The 20,136-nt window shown below is 32.4% G+C and overlaps 4 protein-coding genes across 7 annotated transcripts; 2 read left to right on the top strand and 2 right to left on the bottom strand.

The window, feature by feature from the left end:
- Positions 1-236: 236 nt before the first annotated feature.
- Positions 237-6,449, bottom strand: LOC124495093 (DNA topoisomerase 2-alpha-like). Of its 2 annotated transcripts, XM_075735740.1 has the most exons (7): positions 6,211-6,449; positions 5,207-5,283; positions 4,699-4,812; positions 2,966-4,634; positions 1,849-2,905; positions 732-1,782; positions 237-661 (listed from the first exon to the last, which is right to left on the bottom strand). In XM_075735740.1, exons 2-7 carry the CDS (start codon positions 5,240-5,242, stop codon positions 359-361), a joined length of 4,230 nt encoding a protein of 1,409 aa, XP_075591855.1. In that variant the 5' UTR covers positions 5,243-5,283; positions 6,211-6,449; the 3' UTR covers positions 237-358. The 2 variants fall into 2 exon arrangements, with proteins under 2 accessions (XP_075591855.1, XP_075591854.1); XM_075735739.1 differs by lacking the exon at positions 6,211-6,449 and having other exon boundaries at positions 5,207-5,488.
- On the top strand, positions 5,609-7,161 carry LOC124494922 (RRP15-like protein). Its single transcript, XM_047058212.2, has 2 exons — positions 5,609-6,262; positions 6,321-7,161. Exons 1-2 carry the CDS (start codon positions 5,744-5,746, stop codon positions 6,435-6,437), a joined length of 636 nt encoding a protein of 211 aa, XP_046914168.2. The 5' UTR covers positions 5,609-5,743; the 3' UTR covers positions 6,438-7,161.
- An 80-nt stretch (positions 7,162-7,241) lies between these two features.
- On the top strand, positions 7,242-9,295 carry LOC124494772 (REST corepressor 3). Its single transcript, XM_047058036.2, has 5 exons — positions 7,242-7,555; positions 7,616-7,675; positions 7,741-7,809; positions 7,876-8,765; positions 8,836-9,295. The coding sequence occupies exons 1-5, from the start codon at positions 7,369-7,371 to the stop codon at positions 9,118-9,120; spliced, it is 1,491 nt and encodes a 496-aa protein (XP_046913992.2). The 5' UTR covers positions 7,242-7,368; the 3' UTR covers positions 9,121-9,295.
- beta-Spec (spectrin beta chain) lies at positions 9,256-19,602 on the bottom strand. 3 transcript variants are annotated; one of them, XM_075735736.1, is made up of 11 exons: positions 19,158-19,602; positions 17,708-17,961; positions 14,981-17,648; positions 11,579-14,909; positions 11,407-11,511; positions 11,187-11,335; positions 11,071-11,129; positions 10,876-10,950; positions 10,609-10,725; positions 10,449-10,530; positions 9,256-10,387 (listed from the first exon to the last, which is right to left on the bottom strand). In XM_075735736.1, exons 2-11 carry the CDS (start codon positions 17,829-17,831, stop codon positions 9,955-9,957), a joined length of 7,143 nt encoding a protein of 2,380 aa, XP_075591851.1. In that variant the 5' UTR covers positions 17,832-17,961; positions 19,158-19,602; the 3' UTR covers positions 9,256-9,954. The 3 variants fall into 3 exon arrangements, with proteins under 3 accessions (XP_075591851.1, XP_075591852.1, XP_046913833.2); XM_075735737.1 differs by lacking the exon at positions 10,609-10,725; XM_047057877.2 differs by lacking the exons at positions 10,609-10,725; positions 10,876-10,950.
- Positions 19,603-20,136: the final 534 nt, after the last annotated feature.

Raw genomic sequence — 20,136 nt, 5'->3', positions numbered from 1 at the left:
TCATCATCAATATATGAAATTCATTGAATAAAAATGCCATTCTCTCTATCAACATTCATCACTTACGTTATGTATGTGTTTTGGTTTGTTGTTTGTTACCATAGTTGTATCCATTTACAATGATGATGATGATGATGTGGTGTATGTATTTCATATATACTCATGAGGATTAATGATCCCGATAAATGATAGGGAATCGGGATGAAAAAAAATGGCCATCGGAAGATGGCACTATGTTTTTTTTTTGAAAAATGAAATATTTATTTTATGAGAATGAATTGAATTGAATGAATAAGTAGTAGTAAATTAATAAGTAGTAAATTAATAGTGGATTAGTTGGAATAAAAATAAAAAATTTTCAATCATCAATTTCATATAAATCATCTGACTCAACTGTATCATCATCATCATCATTATCGTCATTATCATGAAAGTCATCATCCGATTCATCATTGTCATCGAAAATTTGTTTATAATTTGTCACTTTACGAACACGACGTGATGGCTGTTTCGGTGTTGGTGATGCCAATAATTGTAATGAATTATCATCATCATCGCTTGATGACATAATGTATTTTTGTTTTTTGTTTGCAATAGTTTTTGTCGATTTGCCAACAATTTCATCATCAAATTCATCAGATTTTCGTTTTTCATTTGTAGTCTACACAACAAAAAGAAAAAAACAGGTCATTTAAAAATTGAAAAAAAAATTTAACAACAAAAAAACATACCGAAGATGATGATGTAGCGGCTACAGTTGTCTTTTTTTCAATTTCAACATCTTTTTTCATTTTCGAATCATTTGTTTTCTTTTGTCCAAAATTAATTGTCGTTTGTTTAAGTTTTAATTTTTTAACCGGCTGTTTTGGCAATAATTCCACCACATCTTCATCCACATCGCCATCATCATTATTCTTTTTCTTATCTTTTTTATTATTATTCGATTTTTTTACCCGTTCTTTTTTCGGTTGATATTTTTCAAAATCTATTTTCGGTTCAATTCGATCAGCCAGTTCACTTGGTTTATAGATATCAGCCAAATTTGAAATTTTCAAACCTTTTGCCGTAATTTTAGCCGATTTTTTTGGACGAATACCTTTCAGCGCATTTTCACGTTCATTTTTTTCCACACGTTCAAGTTCTTCAAGGAATGCATTCAAATCTTTCTCCCAAAGCATTTCCGGCGTGGAACGTTTAAGTTCTTCTAATTCAGATTTTTTGGCATCACGTTTTTTCAATAATTCTTGAACATTTTCTCTTAACATTGTTCGCATTGTCATATCGATAAGATAGTCAAAATCATGTTTTTTCTCCTCTTCCGTTTCAGGCATTTTATCATCATTTTCAATGTCTTCATTTTCATTATTTGACGTGGTGTCGGGTTCATTTTGATCGATATTAAATTCCTTACGCCATGCTTTCACAGGATCCGAATCATATTTTCGTTCAATCAATATCTTGAGAAATTCTTTTCTCTTAATATTTTCCATGATGATTTTTTGGTCATTTTTTTCCAAAATGAAACGTGCTTGATTTTCAAGTTTCAGTGCCTCAGCTTCAAGCATACCTTCATAGTATCTTTTGCGTCGAACATAGAAATCCAAACGGAGAGAGAAAAATTCTCGTAAAATATCCAAAGGTGATTCATATCGTCGAATAACACCATTTTTATCAAACAAAACCATCGATGAAATTGACATTGAAGTTTGTAATTTGAATTCTTTATGTATGCCATCTCGCATTACTTTTTCCATTGAACTTTCATTCATTTGAACTAAAAATCTATTAAACAAAAACAAAAAAAAATTTTAGGATTGAACCTCGAGAAAAAAATTAAATCAAACATACTTGACAGTGGTATCGGTATGATATTCTTTATAGTCATTGATGAGTGCAGGACTTTTTTCCGTACCATGTAGCATTGGTTCCAAAATTGATTCCTTATAAACTTGAGTCCAGGTACGTATCGGTAATTCTGTAATTTCGATAGTTTGTTCATCCAAAATGGCAACTTCACCATTGATAACATATTTCATTGGTTCCACTTTCACCACGGTACCTCTGAAATCTTTATACCATGGATTCATTTCCAAAGGTTCTTCATTACGAAGCATTCGTTTAATGTTATCAACAATAGCTCGTGGATCATAATTAGGAACCTTGGTACTCCAACCGGTGCCAATACCTTCTGCACCATTGACTAAAACCATTGGAATGATTGGAACATAGTATTCAGGTTCAATTCTTAGATTATCATCATACTGGTAAGCCAATAATGGATCATCCAATGGTGGAAATAATTTCCTTGCCAATGGACTTAAACATGTGAAAATATAACGAGGACTAGCAGCATCTTTGCCACCTTGAAGTCTTGTTCCAAACTGGCCAAGTGGTTGAAGTAGATTAATATTATTACTTCCCACAAAATTCTGTGCCAAATTGATAATGGTTGACATCAAAGACATTTCACCATGGTGATATGCACTCAATTCACCAACCGATCCAGCTAATTGGGCCACTTTTACTTCACGTTTGTCATTACGTTTGAAACAAGTATATGTCACTTTACGCTGTCCAGGTTTAAATCCATCCACCGACGATGGTATAGATCGTTCATTATCCATATTGGAGAAAAGAATCAATTCTTTGTTGATAAAATCTTTATACGTAACTTCACGTGTGTTTTGTTCGTAAAGATAGATTTCTTTTTCACCATTATCACGTCTTCGACGACGTTCTTCCATTCCTTTTGTGAGCCATTCTTTTCTTGCTTCGATCATCTTCTTACTGAATGCCAATTCCACTGCTCTATCATCGTCCTCATCATCATAACGGAATTTGATTCGATGGCGTTTCATATCAGAAAAATATTCTTTGGCTTCTTCCGATGTGGAAGTACCCAAACCTTTGGACAAACAAAAGAAAAAATTTAATAAAGAAAATCAAAATCAATAAAAAAAAATACCTTTGTAGTATTTTATCTTGTAAGATTTGTAGTTTGATGTCTCTTGTTTCCATTCTTCGAATTCGGGTAGCGAATAGAAGGCACGTTTGAAACTACCTTTACTCGCTTTTACAATAGGCGTAATAAATTCTTCGAGAAAATTCAATTTAACCAATGATGGCCAATTGAAATGGATGAAATTTATAAGCAATCCTTTGATATGCGAACCATCTTGGTCCTGATCAGTCATGATCATCAATTTGCCATATCGGAGTGTTTTCAAATCTTCAATGGTTGTATATTTCTTCTTATATTGTAACCCAAGAATTTTGACCAAACTATTGATTTCGGAATTTTCCATGATTTGTTTATGGGTGGCTTCACGAACGTTTAACATTTTTCCACGCAATGGAAACACTCCGAATTTGTCACGTCCCACGACACTAAATCCAGCAATAACCAACGATTTAGCTGAATCACCCTCTGTCAATATCAAGGTACAATCCAGTGAATTTCTTGTTCCCGCATCATTGGCATCTTCCAATTTCGGTATACCTTTAAGTTTACTGATTTTTTTCGAACTCAATTTCTTGTCCATTTCAGTTTGTTGTTTAAAACGAATCCAACTAAGGATTGAATCCACGATACCGATTTTCATGATTGATATGAAAAACTTTTCACTAGGCGCACATTTAGATCCAAAATTTTTACTTTGTAAAGTCATCGTTTCCTTCGTTTGTGAGTCGAATGTTGGATTTTCGATAAGACAATTAACAAAAACCCACAGATGATTGCGTATTTGATGTGGTTTAAGATCGATTTTTGATTTTCCACTTTTCCTATTGACTGTTTCGATTAATTTAGCAACAATCTGATCAGTAACATGATCAACATGTTTGCCGCCACGTGTTGTAGCTATACTGTTTACGAAACTAATTTGTTGGTAACCTTTATCACTTAAAGCAAGGCCGATTTCCCAACGATCATTTACTACTTCGTGTGCCAATTTCAATGGTTCATTATTTTCATCTTCTTTATCTTTGATAAACATATTAATGTAGCTTTGAAATCCACGAACAGGGAGACATTCACCATTGAGGAAAACTTTCACGCCTTTTGATGAGCCAGCTATATCATACGCACGACGACTGAACAGATCGACAATATCTTTATCTAAATGTGTCATATTGAATTTTTTCAAATCAGGCTTAAATGTCACACGGGTGAAATCTTCACCTTTCGATGGTCGTATGATTGGTTCTTCAGCCGTTTGCATGTTATCTTTCCATATTTGTGAAAAACAATTATTATATTCCCGTGATGATGTTTCAATCTTGAACATTGTGCTAAAAATATTACACAATTTAGCACCATAACCATTCCGGCCACCAACAACTTTTTTCTCATTATCATTATAGTTTGATGATGTTAATAGATGACCGAAAATCAATGATGGAACATACAGTTTTTCTTCTTTATGTATAACAACCGGTATACCACGGCCATTATTATAGACGCTGATTTCATTGTTTTGAATATTAATATCGATACGGATACAGCTCATTTTTGGATCACGAATCTTATTGTCGGCAGCATTGACAACAATTTCATCGAAGATTTTATACAATCCAGGCACAAATGAAATATCACGTAAAACCATACCATTTTGACTGTCATAAACCCACATTTGCTAATGATGATAAGATATAAATCAATTAAATGACTGAATTCTTAATGATTAATAGACATCTTACCTTGGTTTCTTTTTCAACGGATCCAATGTAGGTATCTGGTCGTAACAGAACATGTTCTAATTGACTTTTCTTCTGATAAATTTGTTCAATATCACGTTTTTGGCTACTCAACGCCTGTGTAAAAAAAATTAGAAAATTAGCTGATTATCGAAGGATTCAATTCAATAATTTGATTACAATATTTCTGAAGACAAATTGATAAAAAAAATATTTTGATTGAAAAAACAATTGCCTTCGTTGTTGCAGACAAAATAAACAATTCATTGACATTCTAAGATTTTATTAATCGAATGTGGATTCATTCGATCAGAATTTTTCTATATTAATAACTAATTACAATAATGAAAAATTAATCGATGATGAAACCATGAATTTTCATCATCATCAACACACTTGATATGATGCTAAAGATATGTTCTATATGAAAAGTACTTGAATTTTGATTCAACAATCATCATTAACAATTTAATCAATTCATGATCAATAATCGAATGACAAACACACAAACCTTTAGCGGAGGTCGATTATTGCGAAAATCATCCATAAGGTAAAGATTGATATCGTCGTCTTTTTCTTTTAATCTCACTAATTGGTTGATTATGTGTGAATGTTTTTTTGTAGATTGATAATAATGAAATCAAAAAAAAATGAAAAAAAAATTTAGTTGTAAACGAAAAAAAAAAAATTTTTTGCCAGAACGATTTGATCAACATTAAGGTCAAAACTGAAATGAAATGATTATTGAATTCGAAAAAAGTCAACGGATTTTTGTATGCACAGCACACATGTATACATATACTGACGACCGAATGCTAAAAAAACCGCGTAAATCGATTCGAGCATGCTCAATATTGATAGCGCCAAAATAAATTAAATTTTCTGCCATCTGTTGACGGAAAAAAAACATGAAAAAATATTCTAACTCAAAAACCATGCTTTCTATGGCAACAACATGTCCATTCGTTTTTTTTTTTGGTTTGTTTTCATTTTTAATTTTCATTTCAGTTGTTTTTAATCACCGAAATTAATCATCGATAACAAAATAATGACTACTACTAATAATAATCCAGCATTCGCGTTTGTGGTGAATTCAATATTGAATAAGAATAAAAATTCAAAAATTTTATCAAAAGCAAAAAAAGAACAAAATGTATTGTCATATGAAAACAACGAACAAACGATTGCCGATGAAATTGATTTTGTCGATTCTCAAGGTAAATCGATAGCTAATAATAATAATAATGGTGATGATGATGATAAAATCAAAGAACAAAAACATTGGCGACAAACGAAAAATAATACAATTCAACGTAAAAATATTGATCAACAAAACATTCGAACATGGTTGTCGAAATCAGTGGATGAAAATCGTGAAAAAGAAAAAAATTTAACATTGATTGCCACTAAAGGTGTCGTTCAATTGTTCAATGTTGTTCGTGAGAAACAGAAAATTCTTAAACATAAATTAAACGAAGCTGGTGGTTCGGAAAGTAAACGAACGAAAATTCTTACAGAATTCAGTGAAAAAGAGATGCAAGATGAACGAATTAAAACTAGTTTAAAGGTAATTTATAGAATTTCTTCTTGGAAATTTCAAATTTTTATTCATTATTTTTATTCAGAAACCAAGAAACAAAAAGAATTTGAATTCAAACAAGAAAAAATGGCCCGTATTAACCGAAGATTTCATGACCGGAGCCAGGCTCAAAGATTGGAATGAAGAAAGTGATAATGACTAATCAAATGGGCTTGTGGTCGACTTATTTTTAATTTTTTTATGAACAAAATTTCAATTGCAATTGTAAAAATAAAAAAAAAATTTTAATTTGGATTTCAATTTGTTTGTTGGGAAGTTTTGCCGAAAAATCTTTCGATAATCAAAACGAGAAACTTTATAGGAAAATTCTGCTGGCTAGGTCATTTTGTGTGATAGGTTTTTCATTCATCTGATTCGCGGATGTTTATCATATGGAATCATCAGTAAAAATACAGCAAAGTTTTCTACAAAAATCTTTGCATCAATTATATCGTCATCGTTTTCTTGTGACCATACCGCCATTTTTTTTCTATTGTATTTATTGTGATTATACTCGTACACAGGAATATAAACGAAAGAAATTACAAAACTAAAAATAATTATTATGGCTGGCGGTCCAGTGTTCTATAAAGAATCACGACGTATATTTCCAAAATTATGGCAACGACATTTATTCGTTGGTACGACCCTATTTATTGTTTGTCATATTGGATGGAAATATCATATACTTGGTATAGAACGTTATGATACATTCAAAGGACGTACAGCTCTTTATGGCCCAGAAAGCATTGAAGGTGGAATGCAAAAATGAATTGATTTATCAAATTAAATATTTTCATGAATTTAAATAATTATTACAATTACAATAGCTTGTCTAGTAATGTCTGTGAATCTGAATAAATGATAATTTTTTGATTTCAAAGAAATTGATTTTTTACCTGAAAAAAAAAATTTAGAAATTTGCCTCATTTCGTCTATTACGATCCAACTAGATCGTATCGTTTGGGGTGGAAATATATGACAGCGATATTTGTTTGTCGAAGCGTTATTCATTGTCCATTGTTTCAATTTTTTTTTTCTTGATCGAGATTTTTATTTCTGATATAGAATCCAAATCTGAATATCGTTACAGAATGGTTATCGCCGAACGTAATAATAATAATAATGAATCAATATCATCATCAATTAGTGGAACGAATTCAACTGCAAATCGTCGTACACGAACATTGAATCAGGCTAATGTTTCAAATACAATGAGCAGTAGTGGTGGTGGTACCAGTTGTTCAAGCGATATTAATAGCGATTCTGATTCTGAACAAAGTAAGTTAAATTAATCTTTGATGATATGATTGTCTAAACAAAAAAAAAATGAAAAAAAAGGTGTTCGAGTTGGTAATGAATATCAGGCTGAAATATCCGATTCATGTCAATCGAAACCAGGTAAATATCTATAAACCTTGTGCGGAGAAGTGGGCATTAATGATTTTTTTTTATTCTGCATCAAGCATCAAGAGATTATGTGGAAAAAGCTGTATTAGTTTGGACACCATATCATGAACTGGATGAAGATGATTGTAAGAAATTTTTGTTTTTTTTGTGATTTTTTTTTCTTTTAAAAAAATTGGCTAATAATTTAATAGTGTCGGATTATGTAAAATTGGCAAATGAAAAATATAAATATAATCAAGAACAAGCATTGGGTATTTTATTCTGGCATGATTTCGATATGCAATGTGCATTGGCCGATCTACCTAATTATGCACCGTATCCAGATGAATGGACAATGGAAGATCGTGCACTATTCGATCAAGCATATCAATTTCATAATAAAAGTTTTCATAAAATCAATCAACTATTGCCGGATAAAAAATTATCAAGTATTATTAAACATTATTATACAACAAAAAAGAATAAAAATCGTAACGGTAGCTATGTAGATAAACAAGTGAGAAAAAATAATTCACAATCCAAAGATGAAAGTCCAGATGATAATGGTGGTGGTTCAATGATGATGGACTATGCAAATGATGAACAACAATCAACATCGAATCATCATCAACAACATCATATGATGATGATTGCTTCAACATCGAAAGAACAACAACATCAACATCAACTACAGAATCAGCAGCAGAATCAACAGCAGCAGCAACAAGAATTCAATCATCGTAAAGAATGTTGTCAATGTATGAACAAAAATGCCCAACAATATTATAATACGAAATATGGAATTCTTTGTAAAATTTGCTACGCTAAACGTAAAAGTAATCATCATTCAAAATCATGCAATGATCCAACCACAATGGGAGATGAAATATCGAAATTTGGTAAACTTTTCAATTCGATGAATATGGATGAAATGATGTTGAAAGAAATTGTTAAAGAACGTGTTACAGAATCATCGGCAAAAGTTTTAGAATCATATGATAAAGAAATTGATGATTTAATGGGAAAAATTTGTCATCTGAAACAGGAAAATCAGGCTAAAAAATCATCACTAGGTGAATTACCTGATTTATCTTTGTTGAATGTATGTATTGTCGAAATTTTAAATTTTTTCTTATTGAAACAATTTTCAATTTACCCCCCAAAAAAAACAGAATAATAATAATCGTATAATGTCACGATGGACAAATGATGAAATACTTTTGATGACACAGGCGATACGTGATTATGGCAAAGATTTTAAAGTTATTGCCGATATAATTGGCACAAAAAGTGAGGTACAGATTAAGAATTATTTTCTACAAAATCAAGATAAAATGAAATTCGATACATTGATCGCTGAACTGAATGAAGAGAATGATATGGACGATATGAATCTGTATATTATTGATGATAATAATCCAATGAATGGTGAAAATAGTAAAAAATTGTCCAAATAGTTAACACAGAATTTGCCACAAACATCTATAGACGTTTTTTTCTCTTTCAACTATATCAAACATTCTAACAAATTAGTATCGAAACCCACACACACACACACATTTATTATGAATGAAAAAAAAGAATCTCATTGATTTAATAATAAGAATAATTTTCTTTCTTTTCTTTTTTGAATTTAATGTTTGTCGATTATATAATAATAATAAATTCATCAGTCAAGTCTCAGTTTGATTGGGCTGGAAGTGTTGTATTTCTTTGTGTGTGTGTGTGTGCAAGTGTGTGGAAATGAATCAAAAAATCAATCAACAACAACAACAACGAAATGACGATTATCAAGTTTTTTTGAGACTAAAAAAAAAATGGAGAAGAATTTCCGTCATCATAGGCAGTGGTGTTAATATTCGAGAAAATGGGTGATTTTTTTTTCTTCAGTTGTTGGTGATGGGTTTATGTTTGTGTGTGTGTAGTAATGAGATTGACAAATTATGTGTGGTTGGACATCCAGCTACCTTCGTACGAAATAAGTGAAAAAAAAACATCGCAGAGATACATAATGAGAATTTTAGCTACCAAAAAAAATAGTAATAATAAAAATAGCTGATGATTTCTACATCCATCTAAAAGAATTGATGTTTGTTTATCTTTGTATATGTGGATAATGTGACTAAAATATCAATAGATCTGAATTCATAATTGAAAAAAAATAATAATAGTTGCTCGAATGTCTGTGTGTATGCAAATAATAAGAGAGGGGGGCAGCAGAATCAGGACAGCAAAAAATATTCGTTGATCAATGAATTTTAAAATGTATGATGATGTGATGTTATTTTCGATTATTTCTTTTTCAATGTAAAAAGTCCACCACCACCACCACCGGTACTGGTGGCGGCACCAGCTTTACGAGAAGCTTCAGATTCTTTCATTTTCGTTGGATCAATAGCACCTTTTGCTGGCATTGTTTGTGATCGTGATGGTCCTGGTGATGGCTGTTGTTGACTGCGTATAGTGGAATTTATCGTATTTAACCAACATTCCATTTCACCATCATCTTTAGCTTGGAATAGATATTCGGCACCATTCGATAATTTCAAACGGAAAACGTGTTTCTTTTTCGTATAATTTGATGCAATTTCCACCTGTACATCATCCAATTGTATGGCTGGTTCACCTTTATAATATTTTTCCGGTTCATTTTTCGAATGTTTTTGATCTTTATAGAATAAAAGTTGACTTTTTTTCAAGACAACAAAAACTTTATCCCAAGATCTGTGTGATATAATAAAGAATTAAAAATTTTCAACCACTAAATCAATCCTTTTTTACTTACCTATTCGATGATCGTTTCGTTGTACTTTCCCATTCATGTTTACGATTTACAAATCCTTCCATAATGATGTCATCGGAATCAGCTGAAAAACAAAACGAACAAAAAAATTATCATTCACTGTCATGATCAGACTTTTACAACAAATAAAAATTAATTTCACCTTCACCACCATTTTTATCATCATCCGTATAACTTTGTTTACTACTAGAAATACTAGATTTTTTACCACGTAAAGATCCAAAAGAAGTTTTGGAGCTTTTCTTTTTCAATTTCGGTGCTAATCATGCAGGTTATTTTTATTTAGGTTTTAGCATTATGTCATAAAAATTTGGGGACAAAAATAAAATTGTGAAATGTTAGAATCTCAATTATTTTCATGCAAAAATAGTATGCGTCTTATACATCAACATTACGGAGAGATACTTACTACCAGTTGGTTGTATCAATTTTTCTTGTTCCTGTTGTCGTGCAACATCATCATCAATGTGGGATTCATGCAATTCTTCATTCAAATTCATAAATGATAAAATATATTCATGCGAGAAAAATGTTCATGCAAATTGGGTAATGAAATAAAAACATGCAAAATCAGATAAATCTATTGCCAACCACCAGTTCTTACCTTCAGATTTTTCATCACGACCTTCTCCTTCTGCTCTTGCACCTTTTGGTGATTCCGGTCTATGAAAGAAACGAGAATGTTTTGAGAAAAAAAAATTAAAATTTTGAATGACATACTTTGTGGCCACAGCACCAGTATCGATCATTTCAGCCATTGGTTGTTGTTTAGCTGCTGTAGAAACTTTTTCAGCCATAGCCGTTGCTGATGGTTTCTCTTTCATTTTACGTTCTTTTTCTTCTTGTTTCTGATATTCTCGTAATTCAAACTAGAAATAAAGAATTTTTTTTCGAAATTAAAATACTAGAATTTTTTTAAATAAAAACGCCATAAAATTACCGTTGTTAATCGTTCCAATGCAACGAAACGTTCTTCTTGTGCGAATGCTGATTTTTCGAATGCTTCATGTTTCTTGATCAATTGTTCCACTTCATCGATTGTATGCTGTTTAAAAAAGAGAGAAAAAAATATTCAAAAATTCAATACTAAACATTACACATTAGAAACTTACGCCCAATTCTTGACTCAATAGATATGGTTCTTGTGCAATGAGCCATGCTTCAGCAACGGCTGCATCTCTGGCGAATTGATATACTTCCAATATTAATTGTAAATGATCCCAACGTTCTTCCCAACGATTTTTCAATGCGCTACGTTGATTTTGTAATGTATTCAATTTTTCACTAATTTCTTTCGATGCATAATGATTACGGCTCAATAATTCATTACCCAAATTGAAACAATTGGTAAAATTATCGTTTCTGGCATCAATTTCTGATTTCAAACTTTGATGATTATTCATCAATAGCTCTACGCCGGATACATCACGTGGTTTGTCGCTTGAATTCATCTGTCGGACAATATCGTCCATCCACAATATCAGATCACGAACCATATTGAAGAATTTGAATAAATCACCAGTATCTTCCAGTTTATGTCGTCTTAAATCACAATCCGTAAGCATTTTATTCCATGCATTCACTACTTCTTGTTCACGTGCAATAATTTCATTGGCACGATCACCAGCATAAAGAACTTGTAATTTTTTCGATTCATCCGTTATCTGATGAACAGCTGATTTAAGTGTTTGTAAATCATGTTCGAAATTTTGATGTTTTCGTAATAGATTCGAAACCGATACAGCATCACGACCCAATTCATCGGACATTGAATTTGATTTCTCGGATATTCGTCCCAAAATATCTTTACAATCATGAAAGAATTTATGCAATTCCCATGAACTCAACAGCATTTGTTTACGTGTTTCCATCAGTTCCAATAATTCAGCATAAGAATCATTTAGATTATCTTTCAATTCCGCAATGACAGCGCCATCAACATGTCCAGAATTTATTAAATTATCGGCATTTTCATTTGCTTCATCAATACGTTCATTGCCGATATTTTCGGTTTCACGTGCAAATTGATTGAATCGTTCACGTAACATTGTAACCTGATCAAAATCTTGACCCAATTCATGTGAACCAGCCACCACTTCTTTTTCATTAATCCATTGAAGAAGATCATCAAATTCACGTTTCAGGCCACAGAATCGTAGCGATTCTTCCAATTTCGATCGTCGTTCTTGTGCCAAATCTTTAAGGCCAGCATATAATTTTTCCACCTGCGATTGACGGATAGCAATTTGATCACTTTCTGGATGGCCAGATTTAATCAATTGCATTGCTGTTTCACCCAGCTGTTTAATGGTTGCTGCATAGTCATCAACAGCGTTTTCCAGTGATTCATGTTTCTTGATCAAATTCTGTGTGGTGAATTCATCTTTACCACGATCTTCGACCATCATATACAGTTCTTGTTCACTCATCCATGATTCAGCTTCAGATGCATCAAAATAATATTGTTGTGCCAGTTCAGATTCCAATAGTTTATTCTTACGTACATCCATTGTATTTTTCAATTCATCCCATAATTTATTCAATTCATCAATTAGACGTGCAAATTCAGGTGAATCTTCATGTCCTTCTCCGATTAGTTTACGGCCATTTTCAATTATATTCAATATTCTTGGTTCATGGTTATCGATTTCTGTACGCAATGATTGATTCTTTTTGATCAACATCTGTACACTGAACAAACTGTTACCATAATCAGTGCTACGTGCCAATGGTAATTTTTCTTGGATCCACATCTTTTCATCTTCAACATCACGTCTAAATTGATAGGCTTCTTTCTTTTTCAATAATTGTTGTTTACGATCCTGTAATGGTTGCTGTAAACGATTAAATTTCTCTTCCACATAGGATTTTTTTGCTTTTAATTCATCCGTTTTTGCTGGATCAATCTTTTTCAATGCCATTACTTGTGATTCCAGTTCATTAACTTGTTTAGCCTTTACAGCTAATTGATTTTCAATCATTTGTTGTTTCTGTAGGCTTAGATTTACACTGGTTAAATCTTGTCCAGTTTCTGCAGCCAACACTTGATTTTCAATATCCGTTAACCATGAATCAATATCATCACAAGTTTGTTCATACAACACTGGACGTTTAGCATCGAATAATTTTTGTCCCTTGTCATTTGTTGTCGTTTCCAATGTATCGAATTGTTGATCAAGATCATTCAATTTTTGATCAATCATTTTTTTCATTTCAGGTTTATCACCCAACAGATCTTGTGCTTGTTTCTGTATTTGATATAAACGATCTTTATTTGCGGCGATTTCCGCTTCGAATGCTTGATGTCTTGTCCATTTACTATGGATGGTTTTTGCACTACGATAAGTTTCATCTTGGGCAATAATGTATTTTTCTTGGATCCATTCATTTAGTTCATCACAATTCTGTAGGAATTGTTGTAATTTATACATATCTTGTAATTTTTGCCACAATTCTTTTGATTTTTCACGATTATTAACAAATCTTTGTTCAATATTAGCCGCTTTCTTTTGGATTTTATCCGAATCAAAATGATTTTCATCTGTTAAACGTTTTGCGAACAGCAATACATTACGTACACGTTCTTCGTTTGCATCCAATGTATTCATAAATGATTCATGTCTTTTCAACATTTCTTCTGCTTGTTCCAGGTTAGCTGGTGTTTCATCTTTGCCAAGATAATGTTCTTGTTGATTAAGTAAAACTTCAACCTGTTTTGAATCACGTAAAAATAACTGTGAATTCAAACTTTCAGATAATAATTTTTGTCGATTATCCCACATTTTATGCAATTCATCCCAACCATCACGCAATGCTTTAAGACGTTCACGTAGAAACATATGTTGATGATCAGTTTGTCCTTGCGTCAGTTTGTCACCATAATCCATGATGTTTTTGAATTCAGGTGCATAATTATCAATTTCTTCTTTGATTTGTTGATGTTGATTAAGAAGTTTTTCTGCTTCAATCAAATTATTCGGCGTATCTTCCGATGCTACAGCTGTCTGTGTATTCTTGAGCCATGTCTGAAAATGATCTAAATCTCGTAAGAAACGATGTAGATCACCAGCTTCTTCCAATTTGGCATCACGTTGTTTAATCAATTGATTTAATTGTTCAAATACAGCCGAAATCTGTGTAATACGTTCACGAATTTCTTCCGCTTCTTCTGGATGTTGATCTTCAATTTTCTGGGCTTCATTTTCAAGATTATCAATCTGTGAACAAATGGCAGCTAGATCACGTTCCATGCCACTTAATCGTCGTTGTAATGTCATTATGCCGGCTAAATCATTACCCAATTCTTCAGTAGATTGAAGTAATTTGGTTTTTTCTTCAATCCAAGAAATAGTTTCACGACATTCAATATGGAACGTTTGTACACCATGTGATGCATCGATATCATCTTTTTTACGGTCGGCATTGTTTTTAAGTTTTTTCCATCTGAAATAACGAACAAAAAAATCATGAAATTCACAAAACGATTCACTTTAAAAACAAAAACAAAAACAAACCTATTGTTTACACGATTATTACGGTCAGCAATATCCCGAGCATTCGGATGCCCTGCTTGATGTAATTGTTCGGCCAATCGATTAACATAATCCATACGTGGTTCATTGGCATTCATTTCTTGTTCAAATGTATCGAAACGATGTTTCATTACTTCGATATCTTCCATATCACGACTAGGCACCATTGAGTCAAGCATTTTTTCCTTCTCAACCATCCATTGTTCTACTCCATCTGATTCGCTCATCAATCGATACATATCAATAGCATCGGTAAGCATTTGTCTTCGACGTTCAGCGGCATCATTCAAATCACCATACATTCGATCAATTTTATCGATACGATTTACAATCTCTGGCCGATTACGATAATTATCACCTAGACTATCCGCTTGTTGTTTCAATGCCATAATAGTGCCATAATAATTTTTCAATTCTTCACCACAATCATTATGTTTTTTCAATAATGATTGTCCACTAGCCTCATCGATGCCAACATCTTTACTCGAAACCAAACGCGAGAAATCCAACATCCATGCTTCAACATCATCAGCATCGGTGAAAAATTGATGATAATCATTGCCTTCACGTAGTGCGATATTACGTAAAGCTTGCAATTCTTTGAGATTATCCCAAGATGCTAGAATTTCATCCGTACGACGTTTAATATCGTCGGCACCATAATGACCACTATTGGCGAAATCATACCATGCATTCACAGCATTCTGTAGTTGTTGATAATGTGCAGCAATTTCATCTTCAAGTGCACGATTTTTACTAATCAACAATTGATTCGTTGTAACATCATGTCCAATTTCATTGGATGATAGGATCTGTTCTTTTTCTTTGATCCATGCTTCTTCTTCGGCCATATCCCAATAATATTGACATAATTTTTTCGATTCTTCCAATTTATGTCGTCTAGTATCGGCCAATTGATATAGTTCAGTGAATGCTGCTTCTAATTCTTTCAGACGATCATCAATAAGCTGTGGATCACATGGTTTAAATCCATCTGGTCCCTCTTCATCACGAATCTGTTTCAGATTCTGTGCCACTGTTTTGACTCGTTCGCTGAGTACATTAATATCGGCTTCTATCAAAGTATGTTTCTGTATCAAATCTTCGACGCTCATCAGATGTTTACCATAATCATCTGTGAGTAAGCGGCCTTTAATTTCGTTGATTGAATCTTGAATATAATTCACTTCTTGCAATGCTTTCTGCAGATTCAAACACATTTCCAGACGTGTACGACGATTTTTCAACAATTCCTGTAGATAAGTCCATAATCGTAGAACATTATCTTTACGTGTATTGATTCGATTAATGGCATGATAATTTTCCGATTCAAGTTCCAATGCAACCTGAACGACGGCTTGAACACGTTCTTGATAGGCAGATATATCTGTTTCGATTGCTTCATGTTTTTTAGCTGCAGCTTCAACAGCTGATAAATCATTGCCGAAATTTTCATGCAAAACAAGACGTTGATTTTCATTCAACCATGTTTCACGCATACCAGCTTTACGATCAAACCGAGCGGCTAATTGTTCCAATTTTTCTTGTCGTATCAATTCTTCACGTAACGCAAGTTCACGTTCATGTTCAGCTTTTTCCAAACGTTCCCATGCTTTATTAATATCGGAAATCATTTTACCCTCACGTGGTGTATACGGTTTTTGATTATTTGCACGCATTTGACTTTGCAATGTGAACAACAAAATTTCCAGATTACCTTTTTCATCAAATTTTGGTGGTTTTTCAATCGTACGATAATTGTTAAATTGTTGCAAATCATTTTGTACACCGGTCAATGAATTAGCGAATTGTCTATCGGATAATGTATCGATTTTCATTTCAATCCATTTAAGCAATTCACTTGTCAATCGTTCATAATCGGCAATCATTTTTTCTGTTTCCATTGTTTGACCAATAACTTTACCGATTCTTCGGCCCTGTACGGTGTCGGCTTTCCATTTGGAGAAATAATGATAATATGTGACCACATATGTAATGATGGATTTTTCATCCGGATTATCCGTATAAACATCTTCAGCATCCAATAATTTCACTAAACCAAGTTTATCTTCGGCCACATTGAATGCGTTATTAAGATTTTGTACCGGATTTGCTTTAGATAATTTTTCATAATTAATCAAATCAGGACGATGTTTATGTATCAATGCATTGAATGCTAGGCCATCTTTCCATGATGTTGTAAAATTACGTACATTAACACTATGATAGCCGGCTGTTTTCATTTGACACCATAACAATAGGGCATCTTTGGCTGATTTTGTTTCCTGATTATCCACTTCTTCAATAGTGATATCTTGAATTTGAAATCGTAATATAATGGTCCAAATTAAACCCAATGTTAAACGTGGATTACCATCAACAATATCGTGTGAGCCAAGATTTTCAAAATGAACACGTTGTTCTTTCAACAAGAATTGCAATGCTTTATCCACATTTTCCAAACAATGGATACGCATTTTGCCTTTCGTTGGCCGTTGCAAACGTTCGCCGGATAATATTTCCAATAATTTGATGAGATTTTTTCCATCTCTTAGATCGGTATAAAGATCATTGATACGGATATTGGCACGTGCTAAATGAGAATTGACCCATTTGGTAAATGTTTTCTTTTGTACCAATTCACGTTCCTCTGTGTAACGTAAAAATTTTTCAATTAAAAATTCTTTTAACCAAACAAATTAAGTTTACCTGCCAATGCCTTGATACGGGCACGTTCAAAAAGTCTCGATGAACTATTACCGCCATCATATTCATCGATAAGTATATCTGTATGTGTGATTGGATCATAATGAGCAGAAATATCGGTCGTCATTTTGTATTATCAAACACAGACACACACACACACACACTTGATGATCATCAGACAATCAGCTGCCACAAATTTCACTTAAAAAAACACTTTATTTAGCTGCAATGAATTCTGTGTGAATTTTTCGTTGTACCTAAATTATTTGCAAATAAAAAAAACAGAAAAAATGATGAGTTTTATTAGATTTGCTTGTTTGTTTGTTTATTTGGATGAAAAGAAAAAATTGAAAACAAACAAACAAACAAACGAAAAAAATCTTTATGAATGTCAACAAATTTCGAGGACTCAGTCAATCAATCAATGATCAATAATTTTCACGAAAAGGGGCGCGGTGCCGGTGTTATTACACAGCGATCTATTTAATTTGATCACTTATTTCTCAGAATCAATTATGATTTTGATAACAAGAAATTGTTGTTGTTGTCGAGTGATTGATATGAACATAAAAATATCATCATATCATACATACATGCACAAATACACGAGTAAATCAATATATCGATGTTGTGACAAAAAAAAAATAGATTTCTCAAACAAACAAAAAACAAAGTCATCTTTTATAGATCATCATCATTTTTCTCTGATAAAATTTTCACCGGGATTCCTGTATTTGTTTTCAATCATTTAGATTTTTTTTCTTCTTTGTGCTTACAAAATCTCAATTTTCGAATAAATTCAATATTCGAAATGGGATGGGGTAGTGTGTGGTGTGGTGGGTAAACAAAAAAAAAAAATTTGGGCAAGATATCCTAATTATTAACCAGAAGAATAATATTTATCATTCACTCTGTATTTTTATGATGATGATGGTTTGTGTTTTATATTAATGCAATAACCACACCCGAAGAAGAAGAAGAAGAAGAGTGGTGAAGGCGACAACGTTGTTATTGTTGATGATGATGATGATGGCAATGGCGACAGACGAAAAAAAAACAGTGTGTGAGAGAGAGAGAGGGAGAGAGTAGTAGGTTTTTTTTTTATTTCTGATGATATCTTGTATCAAAATCACAAAAAAAATATAGACGAAAAAAAAGTGAAAAAGAGAGGTCAAATTTTTTGTTCAATCTCGAATTTGTTCGTTCATTCAATCAATCAATGAAAAATGAATTGAAAATTTTTTTTTCCTGGTTAGTAGTAGTTTTTGGTTGCCATAACAAACTATATACATCGGTAACAATCAAAATACCTGGCGATGGATTCGCGTGTTTGTTATGGCAAAAAACATGAAAAAAGGCAACATTTACAACAATGCAGACAATTTCAACAAGAGAAAATTTTTCACTTCTCATCACCATCAATCATCATTGATCATTAACACAAATTACTTACTTAAATCAGGGGAAAAAATATATGCATCAAATTCAAAAACAAAACAAGAACACAAATCAGATGTAAAATTGTTGCTTATAATAAAGGTGTTTATTATTATTATTATTACAAAGTCACCTGGAACACATTTTATTTTGTTTCGTTTGTCGGTCTGTCTGTCTGTTTTTTTACAAAACAATTTAAAATAGTTGGATTTTAAGAAACACAACACACATTTGAAGAAAAAAAAACAAAAATATGTATCTTTCGGCAAACGATTATTTTTTTTTTCTTCTTCTTAATTCAATAAACAGCCGAAAATGCCGAAATTTTTTTTTTTTTTTGTTCCAATGTTTGAGGATTATGTTTGGGAACTATTACTAAATGGATATCAAGCCACTACCACAATACATAGATACTTTTGCTCGTGTGTGTATTCGAATGGTGGTGGTATTTATTTCTTGGATTTTTTTCTGGTTTCATTTTGAATTTGTATACCACTTCTACACTTGTAAATAGGCATTGCTAATAGCATAATGCAGATCCAGATAACAGCATGGATAAATGATACTGGTGATGAACTTGGGCGTATCCGTACTTCTGTCTGTGTGTGTGTGAATCTTTGCTGCTGCTGTTGTTTCTGTTGCTGCATTTCCAATATTCGACCTATCTGCTACTATTTCCATCATCATCACCCAGAAACATGACCAACAAATTCAGGACACACCATTTTTTTTTAATGTGTAATCAGGATACATGATACCCCGACCAAACCCCCTGTATTTTGAGATGGTGTGGGGGGATGAAATGAAATGTAATGAATAACTTATGCCAATGACATACAGCAACACACGTATAATAATCATGTCATTGTTAATTTTATTGACATTTCCGGTGAATGAATAAAATACAAAAAAAAAATTACAATAATCGGAAATTGGAATATAAAGAATGTTTGTCTTCCTTACATCCTATAACCGACCGGTTGTTTGATATTTTG

The sequence above is a fragment of the Dermatophagoides farinae genome, chromosome 2 (genome assembly GCF_024713945.1).
Source record: "Dermatophagoides farinae isolate YC_2012a chromosome 2, ASM2471394v1, whole genome shotgun sequence".
Classification (NCBI taxonomy): domain Eukaryota; kingdom Metazoa; phylum Arthropoda; class Arachnida; order Sarcoptiformes; family Pyroglyphidae; genus Dermatophagoides; species Dermatophagoides farinae.
This window is presented reverse-complemented; position numbering and strand designations above follow the sequence as displayed.